Below are 17864 nucleotides of genomic sequence, written 5' to 3'. Positions count from 1 at the left end.
TAAAGTCACTTTGGGCGACGAATTTATTTTCGTCGCCCAAAGTCTTTAAATTTAAACCCGTTTCTGGGTTCACTTCAGTCAGCTCACTCGATCCCTCAACCCACCCTCGCCTCGCAGCGCCTCCTCCTTGTCCCTCACCCTCGCCTCGCAGCGCCTCCTCCTTCCTCCCTCCGCCTCCTCCTCCTCCTCCCTCCTCCCCGAAACCCAAAACCGCCCCCCCCCCCATCGGCATCCCACCCCCCGCGAAAACCCACCCCCCTACCGAAACCCACCCCCCCCATCGGAGACCCACCCGCCCCTCCCCACCCTCGCCGAGACCCACCCCCGAAAATACCCCCCCCCCCCCCCCCGCCGAAACCCACCCCCGCGAATACCCACCCCCGCCGAAACCCACCCCCCACCCGAAACCCACCCCCACCGAAACCCATCCCCCCCCCCCCCACAGCCGAAACCAGTCACCCAAAAACCCCCCCCCCCACCTCGAAGCCGAAAGCAGCAGCTCACAGGTTTTTTTTTTTTTTTTTTTTGAATTTATGGTATTTTCTGATATTTTATGGTATTTTCTGGTATTTTATGGTATTTTCTGGTATTTTATGGTATTTTCTGTTTTTTATTGGTATTTTCTGTTTTTTATTGGTATTTTCTGTTTTTTTATGGTATTTTCTGTTTTTTATGTTTTCTAATATTGTGGATTTTGTACTTGTTGTGGATTTTGCATAAATTGATTGTGAAATTTCTGATTTTAGTGGTAATTAGTTAATGTTGTGGGTTTTTTTAATTTAGTGGTTTGGTTGTGAAATCTGAATTTAGATTGATGTTGGGCTCATATTTGACAATGATTTATTTTTTTGGTGAAGGAAGGATATTGTTGCATTTGTTGTGAAGGATAATTGCATTTTTGGTAAGGTATGTGTTTAATCTATCTTTTAGTTAAGTTTTTGTATGATTTAGTATTTAATGTTTCATATATAATTGTATTAAATTTTTGAGTGAATTAGTTTGTATGTTAAAATTAATTATAAAATTGATTAATTAATTTGTATGCTTATATGTATATGTATGCTTATATGTATATTGTTAGATTAAAATTGTTTGTATGCTTATATGTATATTGTTAGATTAATTATAATTTAGTTTGTATGTTACATTTAGTTTAGTTGTAATTGCAAAATTTCCGATGACGTAGTCCAGCACTCCTCGAGTACTGGGTGAGGTCATGTGGCACGAAGCGCTTGTGCGAAGTTATCAATCGATAACTTGTACATTTAACTAGTCGTGCGAAGTTATCAGTGGATAACTTTGTACACTAAATTTCAATCGATACCTTAGACCCGTTCGAGAGTCTATTGGAGCGCGCATGGACAGTTTGGGAGTGCACAATTATGTGTTGTGGTTAGCGGTGGTTAGCGGTTCATGTGATGTGGATTAGTTAGTTTGTTAGTTTTTAAATATAAAATTTAGTTTAATTACAAAATGTAGATTAATTAGTTTGAGAAATATATATAATTTAGTTATAAGGTGAAAGGCGATGGAGTCAGCTCCCAATGATGTAGTTCAGCCATCCTCGAGTACTGGGAGCCCCTCTATGCCACGGAGGGCCCGTCGATCTCACCGCTCTAGTCAGGTCACTGCTTCCGCTTCCGCTTCATCTACTGCCACGTCATCCACTGCGACGAGGGGACCATGTAGTGGGTTGAAGTCCTCTCGGATCGTGCGCAGTACTGGGGCGCGGATTCCAGTCATGTGTGTGCAAAACGGCCGACGACCGTTAGATCCTAACGTTGACAGTTTGTTCTCGCATGATGTGGGGGCTATTATTCGTGCCGAGTGCGCCATGATTGCAACCACTTGGAAAAAATTGCCGGCAGAGATTCAACACAAAGTGATCCGCTCCATCTCAGTGAGTATATAGCTCAATAATTAATTCAAAATGATAAATTTGATCATTTATAACAATCTAATATTTTTTTCAGGTTAACTTTGACATTCAGATGGATGATCCCCTCACTGTCACGTATATGACAGATTTACTCATCAAGTCTTACAGGCAGTGGAAGCACGAACTACACGTGTATTTCAAGGGATTTTCGTCGGCAGTTGAGGCATTGGCGAACCCCCCTATGGAGTTGGTAGAGCGGTCTGACCAGTGGCGTTTTTTGTGCGATCATTTCATGAGTCCGTCGTTTTTGGTACGTTTTATTATCTTAAGACTTTAAAAAATCGATTATTATTTTGTTATTCTATTATTGTATACATACACTAACATATTTATAATTTGCTTAATATTTAACAGAAGAAATCGGTCGCCAACGCCAGAAACCGGAAAGAGAAGCCGTTTAACCATCATAGTGGTCCGACGCCCATCTCATATCGAGTGGAGTCGCGACGTCGGGTACGTCATTATTTAATTTAATACATATATATTCTTTAATATTGGTTGGGTCTTTGACAAAATTATTTTCTTTTTCAGCGTGGGTCGCAATTTCCGGAGATAGATACTTTCGGAGATATCTATGTTCATCCCGGTTGTGATGCGGCCAAGGCAAAACATGTTAGTTTTTTATATTTTAATTTTTTTCACAATTTTTTATATTTATTTTTCTAATTGGTTACTTGTATATATAACATTTTGAAGGATGAGATGGTGGCCAACTCGAGAATATATTTGGAGAGCTTGGCCGAGCAGCACCCTCCGGGTACTCCGTTGGAGTCAATTCCAGTACCCGATCCCGATGTCGGACTTCGTATTATGATAGACTCACTGGGTGTTAGGCCCGGTAAGGAAATACGCGGCATGGGATATGGGCGGATTCGTGATGTTCGATCCTCGTCTTCGTCTTCATCTTCGTCTCAGCCATCTGCAGTCGTCGCAGGGTTGTCCGCTCAAGTGAAGAAGTTGCAGGAGGACTTACGAGCTGAGAGAGCGGAGAAGGAGGCGTTGTATGCTGCATTGACCAAGGCGATACCTGGGTTTGTCCCGCCACCATCTTCTCATCAACCTCCGTTAGATATGAATGATGATGATGCTACTAGTTTAGAATAGATTGACTATATATATTAGGGTTAATTACTACTTTGTATGGATATTTTGATATATAAATTTATGAATTTTGTTTTATATAGTTTTTGAATAAAGAATTTTTTTTTTTTAATATTAAATTTAAATATATAATTTAAATAAAAAAAATAATTTTTTTTTAAAAAAAAAAATGTTTGAGCGACGAAATTTTTCGTCGCCCAAAGGGTGTTTGGGCGACGAATAAATATATTCCTCGCCCAAAGCATGTTTGGGCGACGTAATTTTTCGTCGCCTAAACATGCTTTGGGCGACGAATACACCTGTTCGTCGCCCAAACACACTTTGGGCGACGAAAAATTCCGTCGCCCAAAGAACGTTCCAGCGAGGAAATTAGTTATTCCTCTCCCAAATCTTGTTTAGGCGACGGATAATTTCGTCGCCCAAACATGCTTTGGGCGACGAATAAGGGTGTTCGTCGCCCAAACCCTCTTTGGGCGACGAAATTTGTCCGTCGCCTAAAAATCTTTGGGCAACGAATTTTATGTGTTGGGAGACAAAAAAATTTCGTCGCCCCCAGGTGTCTTTGGGCGACGAAATTTATGGATTCGTCGCCCAAACTCTTGGGCGACGAACCTTGGGCGACCAATTGCTCGACGAACCAATTTCGTCGCCCAAACGTTTGGGCGACGAAACTCTACTTTGGGCGACGAATTACGTTCCTCTCCCAAACCCTTTTTTCTTGTAGTGGTAGGAACCCATCCCAATTGCCAGGAGGCAATTAGAGCCCGAGTTCAACAACAATCTAAACTGAATTATATAACAAACACAAACCCAATCTTGGAGGAGTTAATTACACACACCCCCTGAGATTTATCGTTTTTTCACATACACCTCCTGGGATTTCAATAATTCCACATACACCTCCTGAGGTTTCAAAACTGTTGCATATAACCCCCTATATGAGATGAAAAATGATGAGAAATTATGCAAAAAAATATGATAAGGGGTGAAATGACCTAATAAGATTACTCAAGGTGTAAGGTCCAACCTCAATATAAATATTTTCTTGCATAGTGTAATTAACTCAATCTTGGAGCAACAAGTAATCAGTTTGCTAATTCTTAATGAAGACCCTTTTGTAAGAATTATGTATAAATAACGGGTGTTGTTTCAAAGGTGATCGATTAGCGGACATAAAGCTTCAATCTGTTTTTTTGGTTTTCCTTCATCTGAGTTTGAAATCATGAATTTAGGTATGTTTTATGAAAGAAACTATTGTTTCTATCTTATTTTATTTTTAAATTTATAAAAATGCTAATTTTTCATGAATCAAATTATATAGATTATTTGAAGTTAATCATGCGTGATTTCACTTTGATGCAATAAAATAAGAAATTAACAAACCCGTCTTGACTCTTGAGGTAGGAGACTTGGCAAAAATTGAAACTTCCTCTCTCACACAAATGGTACTTCATTGTCTTTCATCCATAATACATTTTGCTTTCATTAATAGCACATTTGCTTTCATCCATAACATGCATATTTTCATTTATGTTTTACCTTCTTTTTTTTATAAATACATATCACACCTTAAATTGGAATATCATTAGAAAAAACTAACATTGCAGACCTTTTGTTTGCAATGGATACATGTTGTCATTGTGATACTCACTTTCCTGACTCGCAAGAGCGCGCTAGACACCTTTTAAATAGACATGATTGTTTGTATTGCAATTTGTGCACAAAAACTTTTGATGCCCCCAATGGATTACTTTCTCACTATAATTCGAAACCCAAGGAAAAATTTGCTTATTGTGACAAGAAACATTGCCCAACCCCAATAGTTCCAAAACGACAATTCGACGAGCATAAGGCAAGCTGCGGCCGAGAGTAATGAGGAGTAGAATTTGTTGTCATTTGATGTCCTTTTAGGTTGGGGTTTAAGATCTAACCAAAAAAAAAAAAAAAAGGGTTGGGGTTTAAGATTTAGATAAAATATATTTAAATAAGTTATTAAGTGTAATAGGAAGGACTTGTTCTGCTGTTATTTATTTGATGGTTATTATTTTAAGGCGTAAATTCAATTTAGACATATAACTATATATGTCATTTCAACGGGTTCCACGAATTTTAAAATATTTCAAATATACATCCGATCTACTATCTAAATTGAAAAATGAATTTCCGTCCATTGATTCATTGAGAGATCAGTTAAATGACAGCTTGGTTTTTGTTGACTGAAATTGCTTGGCGACGTGGCACTATCTCAGCAAACCTTTCCCGCCAAATGAGCGACACGGTGACACATGTCCACCTAACCTCTGACACGGGCCCATAAACTCATCATCTATTTCTTGCTCGTCGAACACAGGTGAGAGATTTATATTCAAATTTGGGGGAAAACATGATATTTTTGAGAGACTAAATGGTTAGAAGAGAGTTCGACAAGCGGGAAAGAGGTGATGGGTGTGTGGGCCCATGTCAAGTGAACATGTGTTGCTCATTTGGCGGGAAATGTATGCTGAGTTGGTGCCACGTCGCCAATTAATCCCCGTCAGCAAAAGCCAAGCTGACATTTAACTGATCTTTCAACAAATCGATAGACGGAAGTTTATTTTTCAATTTAGATAATAAATCAGGTATATATTTAAAATATTTTAAAGTTCGTAGACCCTGTTGAAATGACATATATAGTTATGTGTTTAAATTGAATTTATGACTTATTTTAAAAGTCTAGTACTATTTAGTCTATTAATTATGAAATCCTGAGTGTTTTTTCCGTTAATCCTTAGTTGCTTTGTTTTTCGATTGTTGCTACATAAATTTATTATTAAATTGTCCCTATTTATGCTCTTCCTCTTTGTCATCTATATAATGTTTCATACTTTCATTTCCTTTCTTCTTCTTCTTCTTTTTTTTTTTTTTTTTCTTTGTTAAGACTTGAAAATTTCCCTTGACTATATTAGTCTATTACTAACTTGTTAATTATTATTTCATGACCAGAAAAAATATTATCACGCTCATAATCCTGCAAGTGCAAGCCTAGAATCCCCACGCACATTTATCTCCGACTTTTGATTTTATTTATTTTTATTCTAAGATATTGGAGCCCTTTTTCGGACTTGCTTAGGAAAATCAATTCTCCAGTCAGCATAGGCCCATAACCCGACTTCCAAGGCCCAATCTACATTTCCAGTTATGCATCACACAGAATCAGCCACGCCCAAGCCAAGCACCTTTTTTTTTGGTAATGAAATACTTCATTTATGAAGCCAAGCACCTAAATTTGAATTTGAATTTGAATTTGAATTTTCTTCTTACTTTTTCTGAATTTTTAATAATAATTATTTATTATAAATTAGGGTGTGTACGTATTAATCTAATAAAGTTGGGGTGTGCTCACTGCTTAGAGTTACATATATATATATATATATATATCTACCTTAGACTTATAATAAACAATAGGAAACTCGAATTTATTTAGTCTTGATAAGACGAGAAGGATCGTGTGATAAACAAAAAAATGTTATGATCGAAGTTATGTTGCTATATATATAACCAGTTTTTCAGTTCCTGTTAAAACTGAAAAGGAAGGCCTTCCAAAGTTTTCTTCATAAATCAAGTACGAAGAGGAAGTACCTGGATTAAAATGCGAATAATTAAAATATATTAATTGGTCACTGAGTCAAACTCAGCTGTATATATATATATATATATATTATTTTTTCGAAAATGAATTCATTAAGCCCGGAAGCAAAGGCAGAGGAGGGAAGAATCCTGGTTCAAAGCCAATTAAGGAACATATATAACAAATGTAGATACAAAGAAACGAACTAATTAACAAAGGAGAAGGGGATTCCGATGTAATGGGCCAGGTAAACCATCCCGAGATAAGATCGAAACCAAAGAAGTTGTAATTGGGGCCGGTTAGTCCACTTTTCCATGCACAGCTTCCTTAGAACTCAGCTGGATATTCTCTCTCCTAATTTAAATGCATTAAGTCATTAACAAATTAATTTTCATCCTTATCAAATTAGATTGACAGCTTGATTCATTTTCAAATATAAAGAATCCAACTCGACCACATTGATGCAATGTTATTAGTCTATTTATTTGCAAGTTGAGTCCGTTGACCACATCCACATTGGCAATTGCAGCACTGTTCTTTGGTACACTCCTTCAGCCAACTACGACAGATCGAAAAACCAAGTGATCGATCCATCACTGGCTAGCTATTAATTAGTAAAAATTTTATTTACCCAATAATTGTACATGGAAATTTTGCTCACTTAGCTTGACCGATCTATTTTACCAATAAACTATATTTTCTAGCCCTTTTGCTAATTAACCAAGCCAGATAAATATATTTCTACAGAAGGTGGAACAGTAAATAAATAATTAGTTCATTTATTCTAATTAGTTTCTTCATTTATTCTATATACAAACAAATGTGGCAGAGGTAGTAGTGGAGAAGTGGTGTTCATCTGGGGACTAATCAACTAGCCAGACAGGAACCATACAGGCCCACATCCAATTCCAATTTAAAATCAGACAAATAAATTCTACTTAAAGAAATGAATTTATTTATTATTTGTTCCAATTAACTAATTAAGTAAACAACCACGATGCCTTTTAATATCCCCCAAATCCTTCTCACGATCGAATCTCACTTTCACTTTTACACTTACAATTTCCTCCTTCCTTCTCTAGAACGTGCCATTAATTAGGATGCCACATTAATTGTCAATCGTGGGATGTTCCGATCAGATTAAGAAAATCCTGGATCGTCAATCACATTTTGAAATGAACACAATCAACGGCACCAAGTGATGCAACACACCAACTATTATTGTGCAAAAGCAGAATTTTTAAACCACATTTTTTTTATCGGAATATCTTAAATTAGAGTAATGGTAATTATAAGCATATACACATGTCATGAATCATGACTCTTTTCAATAGAAATTAAGAATTAAATAGGGCAAATAGCCAAAATTGGCTGAAGGTCAACTTTCTGGTATTTCATTTGTCTATATATAAAAAAACTCATTACCCAAACGAACAAAATGATTAGAGAGAAAATCAAGTTTGATTAGAGAAATAGGTTTAATTAATATCCCATCGATCCGGCCATCCTCGATCAGCCACCTTCCTCATCAAGTCGAAACCCCCCTTAAATATTGAAATAGACAAACAGTACTCCAGCAACGCTAGCTAGCAAGCCATGGCTTCCTCGAATCGTGATGAAGATGAAGCTCCATACAATCCCACCTCGAAACCCTCCAAGCCCATAAGCTCTCTCTTCCCATGGAGAAAACCCAACATCTACACCTTACCTGTCATTCTCTTCCTCTGCATTTGCTCTTACTACATCGGCCTCGGGCAACACACCAGCGTCAGCCCAGCCTCCATGCGCCGCAGCGGCCCTAGACTCCCATGCAAGGCCGCCACTAGCGCCACCACCACAACAACAACAACAACAGGACAAACCCTAGATTTCTTCCCCCACCACAACGCCAACTCCAGCGCCACCGCTCCCAAAAGCTACCCGCCATGCGACGTGAAGTACAGCGAGTACACGCCGTGCGAGGACGCGAGGAGGTCATTGAAATTCAAGAGAGACAGACTGATATACAGGGAGAGACATTGCCCTGCGAAAGAGGAGGCGCTCAAGTGTCGGGTGCCGGCACCCCACGGGTACCGGAACCCGTTCGCGTGGCCCTTGAGCAGGGATCTGGCGTGGTACGCCAACGTCCCGCACAAGGAGCTCACGGTGGAGAAGGCGGTGCAGAATTGGATCATATACCAAGGAGACCGCTTTAGGTTTCCCGGAGGAGGGACCATGTTTCCTCATGGTGCTGATAAATATATTGATGATATTGGGAATCTCATCAATCTCCAAGATGGCTCTATCCGGACCGCCATTGATACCGGCTGTGGGGTAATTACAACCACAACCTTACTTCTTGTCCTTTTTTTTTTGCCATCTTCGTCATTTCTTTATTTAATAATTCAATTTTCACTATATTAGTTTTATAATTGTCTTTCTTTGTTTTGTTCTTTTGGGGATTCAGTGATTCGTCTAATTTAATATATTGTTTACAAATAATTAGTTTACTTTATTTAACCGTAAATAATGACTAATACATGTGTATGCTAAAATGGGATTTTTCTTTTATAAGTTAATTTTTGATTTGGTAAGAATTTTCGCAAAATCTGAGCCAGATATCTTCCCTAGTAATTGTGATTTATGAGATTGCAGCTTTTAAGGGATTCTTAGGAAGAAAAAAAGTTGAAGTCGTCATCCTTGCTGGCTTGAACACGTGGCCGGCAGTCATTTGATGTCATTCTCAATTAATATTGTGCAGGTTGCTAGTTGGGGAGCTTACTTGTTGTCACGAAACATCCTAACAATGTCATTCGCGCCAAGGGACACTCATGAGGGCCAAGTCCAATTTGCTCTAGAGCGAGGGGTACCAGCACTCATTGGAGTCATTGCATCAAAGCGACTGCCTTACCCTTCTAGAGCCTTCGACATGGCCCATTGCTCTCGTTGCCTCATTCCTTGGGCCGAATATGGTACCACAATTCAATTGACTACTCTTATTTCAATTATCTTAATTGATTACGTAATGTATAATCTTTTATTAAAATAAAAGTAAGACTCACATGCATGAGTTCATTTCACATATATACATCTTACTTTTATTAATAAAAGATGATACACAAAATAAATCTAAATACTTTTAGTATTGCGCATCATATATAAGTGAAGAAAGGTCACTGATGCAATTTCATTTCTTTTTGGATGGTATAGATGGGGTTTACCTAACTGAGGTTGATAGAGTTCTACGTCCTGGTGGGTATTGGATTCTATCAGGCCCACCAATTCGTTGGGCCAAATATTGGAAGGGTTGGGAAAGAACAAAAGAGGATCTGAATGATGAGCAGACTAGAATAGAGAATGTAGCCAAGAGCCTTTGCTGGAAGAAGTTGGTGGAGAAAGATGACATTGCAATTTGGCAAAAACCCACCAACCATTTAGAATGCAAATCGGATAATAAGCTTGACAAGAATCTCAAAGATTTCTGTCCTGCTCAAAATCCTGATAGAGCCTGGTTTGTACTCTACTTATTCATATCACTCAGTTTACATTATGCCTGCTTTATAATTAAATTGATTAAGTTTTTACTTATTTGTTTTCAGGTACACAAATTTGGAAACTTGTTTGACCCCCTTGCCAGAAGTTTCAAACAGTGAAGAAACTGCAGGAGGGGAATTGGCAAAATGGCCAGAGAGGCTAAATGCAATCCCACCAAGAATTAGCAAGGGAACTGTTGAAGGTGTCACACCTGAAGATTTTCAAAAAGACTCAGAACTATGGAACAAAAGGGTATCATATTATAAGTCAGTGAACAACCAACTTGGGAAATCTGGAAGGTACAGAAACCTTTTGGATATGAATGCAAACTTGGGTGGATTTGCTGCTGCCCTGGTTGATAACCCTTCGTGGGTTATGAATGTGGTTCCTGTGCATGCTAAGGTCAACACACTTGGTGTCATCTACGAACGTGGATTGATTGGAACATATCAAGATTGGTAAATTCAACAATACTATTTGTACAAAGTTAATTTGTAGGTTATATAAATGAATTTTGGTTGATTAATTTATATTTGCTTTTCAACTTTTCAGGTGTGAAGCAATGTCCACATATCCAAGAACCTATGACCTCATTCATGCAGATTCAGTGTTTAGCCTCTACAAGAATAGGTGAAATTCATTGTCTAGTTCATGCATATTGAACTTATAATATATATATGGTTTTAATCATTTGTGACTATAATAACATGTAACATTGTTCAATTTGTGTTGCAGATGCGAAATGGAAGACATTTTCCTAGAAATGGACAGAATTCTTAGGCCAGAAGGAAGCATAATTATTCGAGACGATGTAGATATGATGGTGAAGATCAAGAGCATCGTTGATGCAATGAATTGGGATAGCCAAATTGTCGATCATGAAGACGGGCCTCATGTTAGAGAAAAGCTTTTGTTTGCAGTGAAAAAGTATTGGACCGCTCCTTTTTCACCTGAAGAAGATAAAAAAGAACCCACTTCGTAGCGGTGACAAATGGTTTTGCTCTTCTTTTTCATTCACAATTCTTTCTTTTTGTTTTGCTCTTCCAGCTGCATGTAAACTGTTTCATATTAGATTTAAGGGATTATCGCCATTTTGCTCCCCAATAATTACACATATATCAGTTTACTCCCTATATTTTTAATTTAAAAAACAGTAGTGCTACATATACCACATTTTTATACCATAATTTCATACCACCTTATGTGGCAACTTACATGACATTCATACATTGAATATTAAAAAATAAAAAGAAAAACCCAAAAAGAAAAAGAAAAACTTTGTCCAATAAAGTAATGACACGTCAGATGGTATAAAAATGTAGTATAAGAATGTGGTAAGTATAACATTATTCTTTAAAAAATTAAAGACCTTGACTTTTTCAATTTTGCCAATTAAGATTATTTCGTCAATTTATACATTTTTCATCTAAAATGTCGAGATGATCAACCAGAATTTAGCGAGAAATAAAAGAGAAAAAATGATGCATGAGGAAAAAATGATAAGATCTAAATAGAAGGGACCATTTTGCCCTCAAAGATTTGGATAAAAAAATGTGTAAATTGACGGAATAACCTCAATTGGCAAAATTGAAAACGTCAGAGTCCTTAATTTTCCAAATTAGAAGTCTTGAGAGTAAATTGATACAAGTGTAATAGTTTGGAGAGTAAAATGGTATTAATCCCTAGATTTACTGGAAGGTTTTTTTCACCCAATTTAGAATTTCTCACTTCATTTGATACACTGCATGACCCAATTTTGGTTGGGCATTTATCTTCCAGCCCAACAAGGGTTATGGGGATAAATGGATCAGTTGGGCTTTTTGTTTGGCAAGGTACGTACGTGATTTTGGGTTAAACAAGCTTTTGGCCAAATAAATTGAATTAATTCATCAAATGCGAATTCTAATCATTAAATGGGCCATGAAATCTACATGAGTTTCCCCACAAAAATTGTCTCATCCAACGCTATGAGCCCTTAGGTGATTCATGCATAGAGTCACCTCTTGGCTATTGTTACTCAATATGCTCACTATAAATGGACATAAAAGTCCGAATACGTACATAAACTACTAGCTAATAGGCTAATAGCTAATAGACATTTAGAGTAGCTTACATAGTAGTAGTGATGGGAGCCTTGTTGAAGTGTCTGATCTCTCTGAGCTTCCAAGCTGCATTGGTTGTGGTGTTGATTGGGGTGGCAGTGCAGAGCCAGAGGGGTGAGGCACAGAGCAGCTGCACGGCTTCGCTGAGCTCCCTCAATGTGTGTGCACCCTTTGTGGTGCCAGGTTCAACCAACACCAGCCCCAGCTCTGATTGCTGTGGTGCACTCCAAGCAGTGCAGCATGACTGCCTCTGCAACACGATCAGGGTCGCTTCCCAACTTCCTGCTCTGTGCAATCTCTCACCCATCACTTGTGGTTCGTTTTCTAACTTAATTTCCTTGCTCCAACAAAATAATGTTTAATACTTAATTATAATATACTACAATTGTTTGTTCATTTCTATTTCTGATGATTTTTCTCTTTTATTTTCTCATCCACTTACAGATGTGAACTAATATACAACAAGACTACAACACTGCCAAGGGAATAATGTTCAAGTTTCACCATTTTGCTTTTTTTTTTTTTTTCTTCTCTCATGATGTGGGGATCTGAGAGAGAGAGAGAGCTTAATTAATGTTATTGAATAAATTAAAAATAGAATTTCTCCCTTGAGGAGAACAAGCTAGGGGTTTGTGATCATTTTACAATCAGTCAATAATAGCTAGCTATCATAATTCTATTAAGTTACCCGACAACTTTTCTTCTTTTTAATTTTTTTTTAATACATGATCAATTATATGTGCAAAAATGAATCAAGGGGTATTGATGGGTTGCTTGGCCATAATGTTAACAAATCTATAAAGTAATTAAAAACGAAATGATTGAGTTATGAATAAATTATATGGTAATTATTGGTAAGTCTGGATGTGATTCAATCAACAAGTTTGAACTTGCAGAAAAATAGTCAATGTTGACTGTACCCAGTATGCCTCAAGGCCCTCAATTGTGAAGCATCCATGATCAATCCCTTAAATTTCTATATATGAAGAAATTTGTTAATTGGTCAATATTAATGTCTTTTTTTCTTCTTCTTTCCAACGACACCAAGAAGAGTGTCGTTGGGCGCTAGGCCCTACCAATCCCAAAAATCCCAAATCAACCAAGCCGGCAAGCCCTAAATCCACAATGTCAACGGAAATAACCACACATTTTAAGTAAATTGCATTAAACGCAATGAACTTTTAAAAAACTATATTTAACCACCTCAATCTTTGTAAAATTACACTTCCTTTTTTCCCAAAAAAGCTACCATAGCCCTAAGCTGCTCTATTTTGTTTGTTCCTCCTGGAACACGAGTAATTAGTAAGCTTCAATTTCTCTGAAAAGCATGTAATACCACACAGTACACCACTAAGCAGTATCATAGGCGTCGTCCGAAATCGGATTATTAAGGCCAAGGCTTTGCACTTGTCCACTTGAAGCTGAAAGGAAAGGAGGACTCTTTCTCGGGTAAGTAGAAAAGTAGTTTTGGTTCTCACCATCAGCTCAAACTAAAAGCCTCAAAGGAATTTGGAATTTGAAATTCTAAACTCATAATAGTCTCTGCCAGATGTGATATTGGGGCACCGTGGATTCGGCATTGGATGGGCCAATGTCAAAATCTGAGCTTGTTGCTCCCTTCAAAGTATAACTGGCCTTTCTGTGATTAACTGAATGCAATTGCCAATTTGGTGTACTCACTTCATCACAAAGCACTGCATGTAGACTTATACAAGGTAAGAATTCAATTCGCATTTCGCAATGATGCATTTTTACTGTCATGACTTCCCCTGTTTTCAATAAAATTTATGCATTATTCTGAAAACCCAGTATGAATAATTTATGAAATATAATCAGGTGAAAAAGAAGTTAAACCGGGTTCAAATTTTCATGTCTGTATCTGCTTGATTTTCTTGTTCTACCAACAAAATTATGCAGTAAAGACATACTGAAGCCATAGAGTTTTAAACATTTTCCTTTTTTTTTTTCTTTTTTTTTTTTTTCCAACATATCATGTTTTGTCCATGTCATAATGAAGGTCAATGGAAAGGGAGAATGATCATTTTGGTAGTCTTCATGAGAAGAGCATGGATGTTGGACTTCAAACAACAATTAAGTTGGACTTGAATGTGGAGCAGGACTGTTGCAGCCCAAATCTTGTCCATGTCAATGGCACTCAGTCCACCCTTTCCTCTATAAACGAAGACGGTACAGATGCAGTATTAAAAATTGGTACAGAGTTCGAATCGGATGAACATGCTTACAAGTTTTATAATGGATACGCCAGGTTGGTGGGTTTTAATGTTCGGAAGGACTGGGTGAATAGGAGTAAGGTACATGGTCAGGTGGTATCTAGGAAGTTCACTTGTTCTAAAGAGGGTTATCGGCGGAAAGACAAAAGAGATGTTAACGTAAAGAAACATCGGAAGGAAACAAGAACCGGTTGCTTGGCACATTTGATCATTACTCGTCAACCTGATGGTAAATACCGGGTTACACATTTTGACGAGCAGCACAATCATGACAATGTAAACCCAACTATTGTTGAAACATTACCACTACAAAGGGAACTAAGCATTCCTCAAGCTGCTGATGCTGACTTGGAAGAAGATTTGGGACCACTGTCAAAATCGGCATTTGAATCAATGAATAGACGATTTAGAGTCAGGGATTCTCTTGATAGTTTTGCCTTCGATTATGACAATCATCTTCAATCTGAAAGGACCCGAGATATGAAGGAGGGAGAGGTGGGGCGTTTACTGCATTACTTTCAAAGGCAGCACTTTGAAAACCCATCATTTTTCTATGCAATACAGGTTGATACTGATGATAAAGTAAGTAACATATTTTGGGCAGAAGATAATATGGTGTCAGATTATGATCATTTTGGGGATGTGGTTTGTCTGGACACAATTTGCAGAACAGACAAGAATTTTCTTCCATTTGTTCAGTTCATAGGAGTAAATCATCACAAACAGGTGGTGATCTTTTCTGCTGCACTTTTATATGATAATACTGTTGAATCTTATAAGTGGCTGTTTCGAACTTTCTTGGAGGCAATGTCCGGGAAGAAACCAAAGGCCATTCTTACTGATCAAGATGCAGCAATTGTTGAGGCAATCAATTCAATCTTACCAGAAACAGACCATCGTATATGCACATGGCAAATGTGCCAAAATGCTCTCAGACACCTTAGCCACATTGTGAAAGATACTGAGTCTTTCGCCAATGATTTTAAAAGCTGTATATATGACCACAAAGATGAAGAAGATTTTGTTTGTGCTTGGGGTGCTATGCTGGATAATTATGGTCTTCAGCAGAATGACTGGTTAAAATGGATGTTTAGAGAACGAGAGAAATGGGCTGTGGTATATGGCAGGAATACTTTTTTTGTTGACCTGAAAGGCTCACATCTGGTTGAAAGTTTATTTAATGGCTTGAGAAATTACCTAAATTCTGACCTTGATTTGCTTCATTTTTTTAAGCATTTCGAAAGGGTGGTAGATGAGCAGCGTTACAAAGAAATAGAAGCTAGCGATGAAATGAACCGCTGTCTGCCAAGACTAATGGGGAATGTGATTTTGTTAAAGCATGCAAGTCATGTTTACACCCTAAGGGCATTTGAAGTATTTCAGCAAGAATATGAGAAGTGCTTAAATATTGTTGTTAACCAATGCAGTGAAAATGGGTCATTGTTTGAGTACAAAGCCAACATATTTGGGAAAACTCGACAACACACTGTTACATTCAATTCTGAAGATGACACAGTTATCTGCAATTGTAAGAAATGTGAGTGTGTTGGGTTTCTGTGTAGCCATGCTCTTAAAGTGCTTGATCACAGGAATATAAAAGTTGTCCCCTCCAAATATATCTTTAAGAGATGGACAAAAGATGCAAGGTTAGGAAGTGCTAGAGGGAGTGATGTGTCCACCATCAATGATAACCCTAAAATTGTCGTGGCAAGCCGTTACAGAGATCTGTGCCGCAGAATTCTTATGTTATCAGCTAGGGCTTCTGAATCTGAGGAAGCATTTCACTTTGCTGCCAGACAACTTGATGAACTGATGGAAGGTGTGGAGAAAATCTTGACTTTAAAACCTGAGGATGCTCAAGCTGTCACCTCAAGTAGCACAGCTGCAAATGCTTCAGACAGTGAACATGCCGATATTTTTCTAGATGAAAATGCATTTGAGGATAAGGATGACAAGGGAGATGACGATGGAGTAAACGGAGCAAAAGAAAAGGAAAGAGCTGTCCTTGACAGAGATCATTTAACAAATGTGAATGGTAAATTCCCTAGCCCAAAAAGAATTCAGAATGTAGATGCATCCCCACAAAATGCCAATACTGGTACGTGCATTTCAAGTCCGACAGTGTATGCTTCACCTCAAGCCGCAACAGCAAATCCCATTATGCAGGTGAGTCTCAGCTTGCAGTTGTTGCAATTATGGCATGACAGACATGCCATAACATATAAATTATCATGTTTAGTTTGCTTAGCTCTGATATTAAACATGTTAAAGTTTTGATCCTTCCATGTTGATTACACAGGGTTTGTACAATTTTGAAGCGAATCCGGAGGTTCAGTGCATGTACCAACAAGCTAATCTGACCATGGACCACCAATCCAATCCTAACTTGTACCAACCCCCAAGCTTCTTTTCTAACCAACACGATTTACCTGGCCAATCTCCATTACTTCAGGTAGTTGTTTACAGACGATTATATGTTCACCTTATCTGAGGTATTTGTAGTATCTGAGCTGTGTATATTCATTGTCCTGCAGGAGGAACCTTTGATCAATGGCACATACCAAGAGCCAGTATCAAGCACCCCTGAATTGAGGCAGGTAATTAGAAGTAAAGATCAAAGACTGCAATAAGTTGGCTTAAATTTTTATTTAAATTATAACCAGTATATATACATGGTAATTATTTTGCTTCATGGTTTCCTGTAGGCAATGGATCTTGATGTCCAACATCCACATTCATCTTCCTTCTTGCATTTTGATGGCAGATAGAGAGCTTCTGACACTCCATTCTTGAGCCTAAGTAAAGGGAAGGACCTTTGAAAACCGTTCTGTCTCCAAAAAATTGTACGCATGTTATAAACTGTAGAGTTTGAGAAGCCTAATTTTTCTAATCTAGTAATGGAGTGTGAGTATGTCTGAACCTCCGCACCAACTGATCAACTCCCAATATTACAAATACAAAATGAAGTTTATATACAGAAAAGTCAAAGTGCTGTGATTGATGTATACTGTGTTCCCTTTCTCTCAACTATTACACGTGTCATGTCATGTGTGAGATGTCTTATGTAATCAGCTCGATTAGTCGATTCTGAGTGGGTAAGTCGTATGGGCTTATGGCCCAATATTGAGCAAATGGATTATGACCATTTTAGCCCAACATGCAAATTCGCAACTCATTTTGACCACTCGTGCTAAAGATCTTTGTATTCGAATTTTAAATGCGAGGGTCCCACTCTCCAACTACCTAACTGTGCGACAAAGCATATCTTTTTCCCCTCCCCTCCATAATAAATAAATAAACGGTGGCGCGTGTTCTAAGTCCCCTCAAACGCGCGTCTTATTAAATATCCCCACATTTCACATTCCCTTTGA

General features: G+C 37.9%; 4 protein-coding genes across 7 annotated transcripts; all 4 read left to right on the top strand.

The window, feature by feature from the left end:
- Positions 1 to 1456: 1456 nt before the first annotated feature.
- Positions 1457 to 2413, top strand: LOC147289468 (uncharacterized). Its single transcript, XM_086234821.1, has 3 exons — positions 1457 to 1900; positions 1974 to 2189; positions 2294 to 2413. Exons 1-3 carry the CDS (start codon positions 1529 to 1531, stop codon positions 2411 to 2413), a joined length of 708 nt encoding a protein of 235 aa, XP_086090947.1. The 5' UTR covers positions 1457 to 1528.
- A 5830-nt stretch (positions 2414 to 8243) lies between these two features.
- Positions 8244 to 11142, top strand: LOC147289467 (putative methyltransferase PMT16). Its single transcript, XM_086235715.1, has 6 exons — positions 8244 to 8960; positions 9388 to 9598; positions 9837 to 10137; positions 10226 to 10618; positions 10713 to 10790; positions 10896 to 11142. Exons 1-6 carry the CDS (start codon positions 8244 to 8246, stop codon positions 11140 to 11142), a joined length of 1947 nt encoding a protein of 648 aa, XP_086091841.1.
- A 1143-nt stretch (positions 11143 to 12285) lies between these two features.
- Positions 12286 to 12624, top strand: LOC147289466 (Bifunctional inhibitor/lipid-transfer protein/seed storage 2S albumin superfamily protein). Its single transcript, XM_086234817.1, has one exon. It carries the CDS (start codon positions 12286 to 12288, stop codon positions 12622 to 12624), a length of 339 nt encoding a protein of 112 aa, XP_086090943.1.
- A 944-nt stretch (positions 12625 to 13568) lies between these two features.
- On the top strand, positions 13569 to 17766 carry LOC147289465 (protein FAR1-RELATED SEQUENCE 5-like). 4 transcript variants are annotated; one of them, XM_086236314.1, is made up of 6 exons: positions 13569 to 13711; positions 13812 to 13977; positions 14280 to 16659; positions 16793 to 16945; positions 17028 to 17086; positions 17199 to 17766. In XM_086236314.1, exons 3-6 carry the CDS (start codon positions 14284 to 14286, stop codon positions 17284 to 17286), a joined length of 2676 nt encoding a protein of 891 aa, XP_086092440.1. In that variant the 5' UTR covers positions 13569 to 13711; positions 13812 to 13977; positions 14280 to 14283; the 3' UTR covers positions 17287 to 17766. The 4 variants fall into 4 exon arrangements, with proteins under 4 accessions (XP_086092440.1, XP_086092441.1, XP_086092442.1 ...); XM_086236315.1 differs by having other exon boundaries at positions 13802 to 13977; XM_086236316.1 differs by having other exon boundaries at positions 13569 to 13977; positions 17028 to 17090.
- Positions 17767 to 17864: the final 98 nt, after the last annotated feature.

Source organism: Dryas octopetala, chromosome 3 (genome assembly GCF_963921425.1).
Source record: "Dryas octopetala chromosome 3, drDryOcto1.1, whole genome shotgun sequence".
NCBI lineage: Eukaryota > Viridiplantae > Streptophyta > Magnoliopsida > Rosales > Rosaceae > Dryas > Dryas octopetala.
The sequence above is the reverse complement of the archived record's forward strand: the minus strand, read 5'-3'. Positions and strand labels throughout refer to the sequence as shown.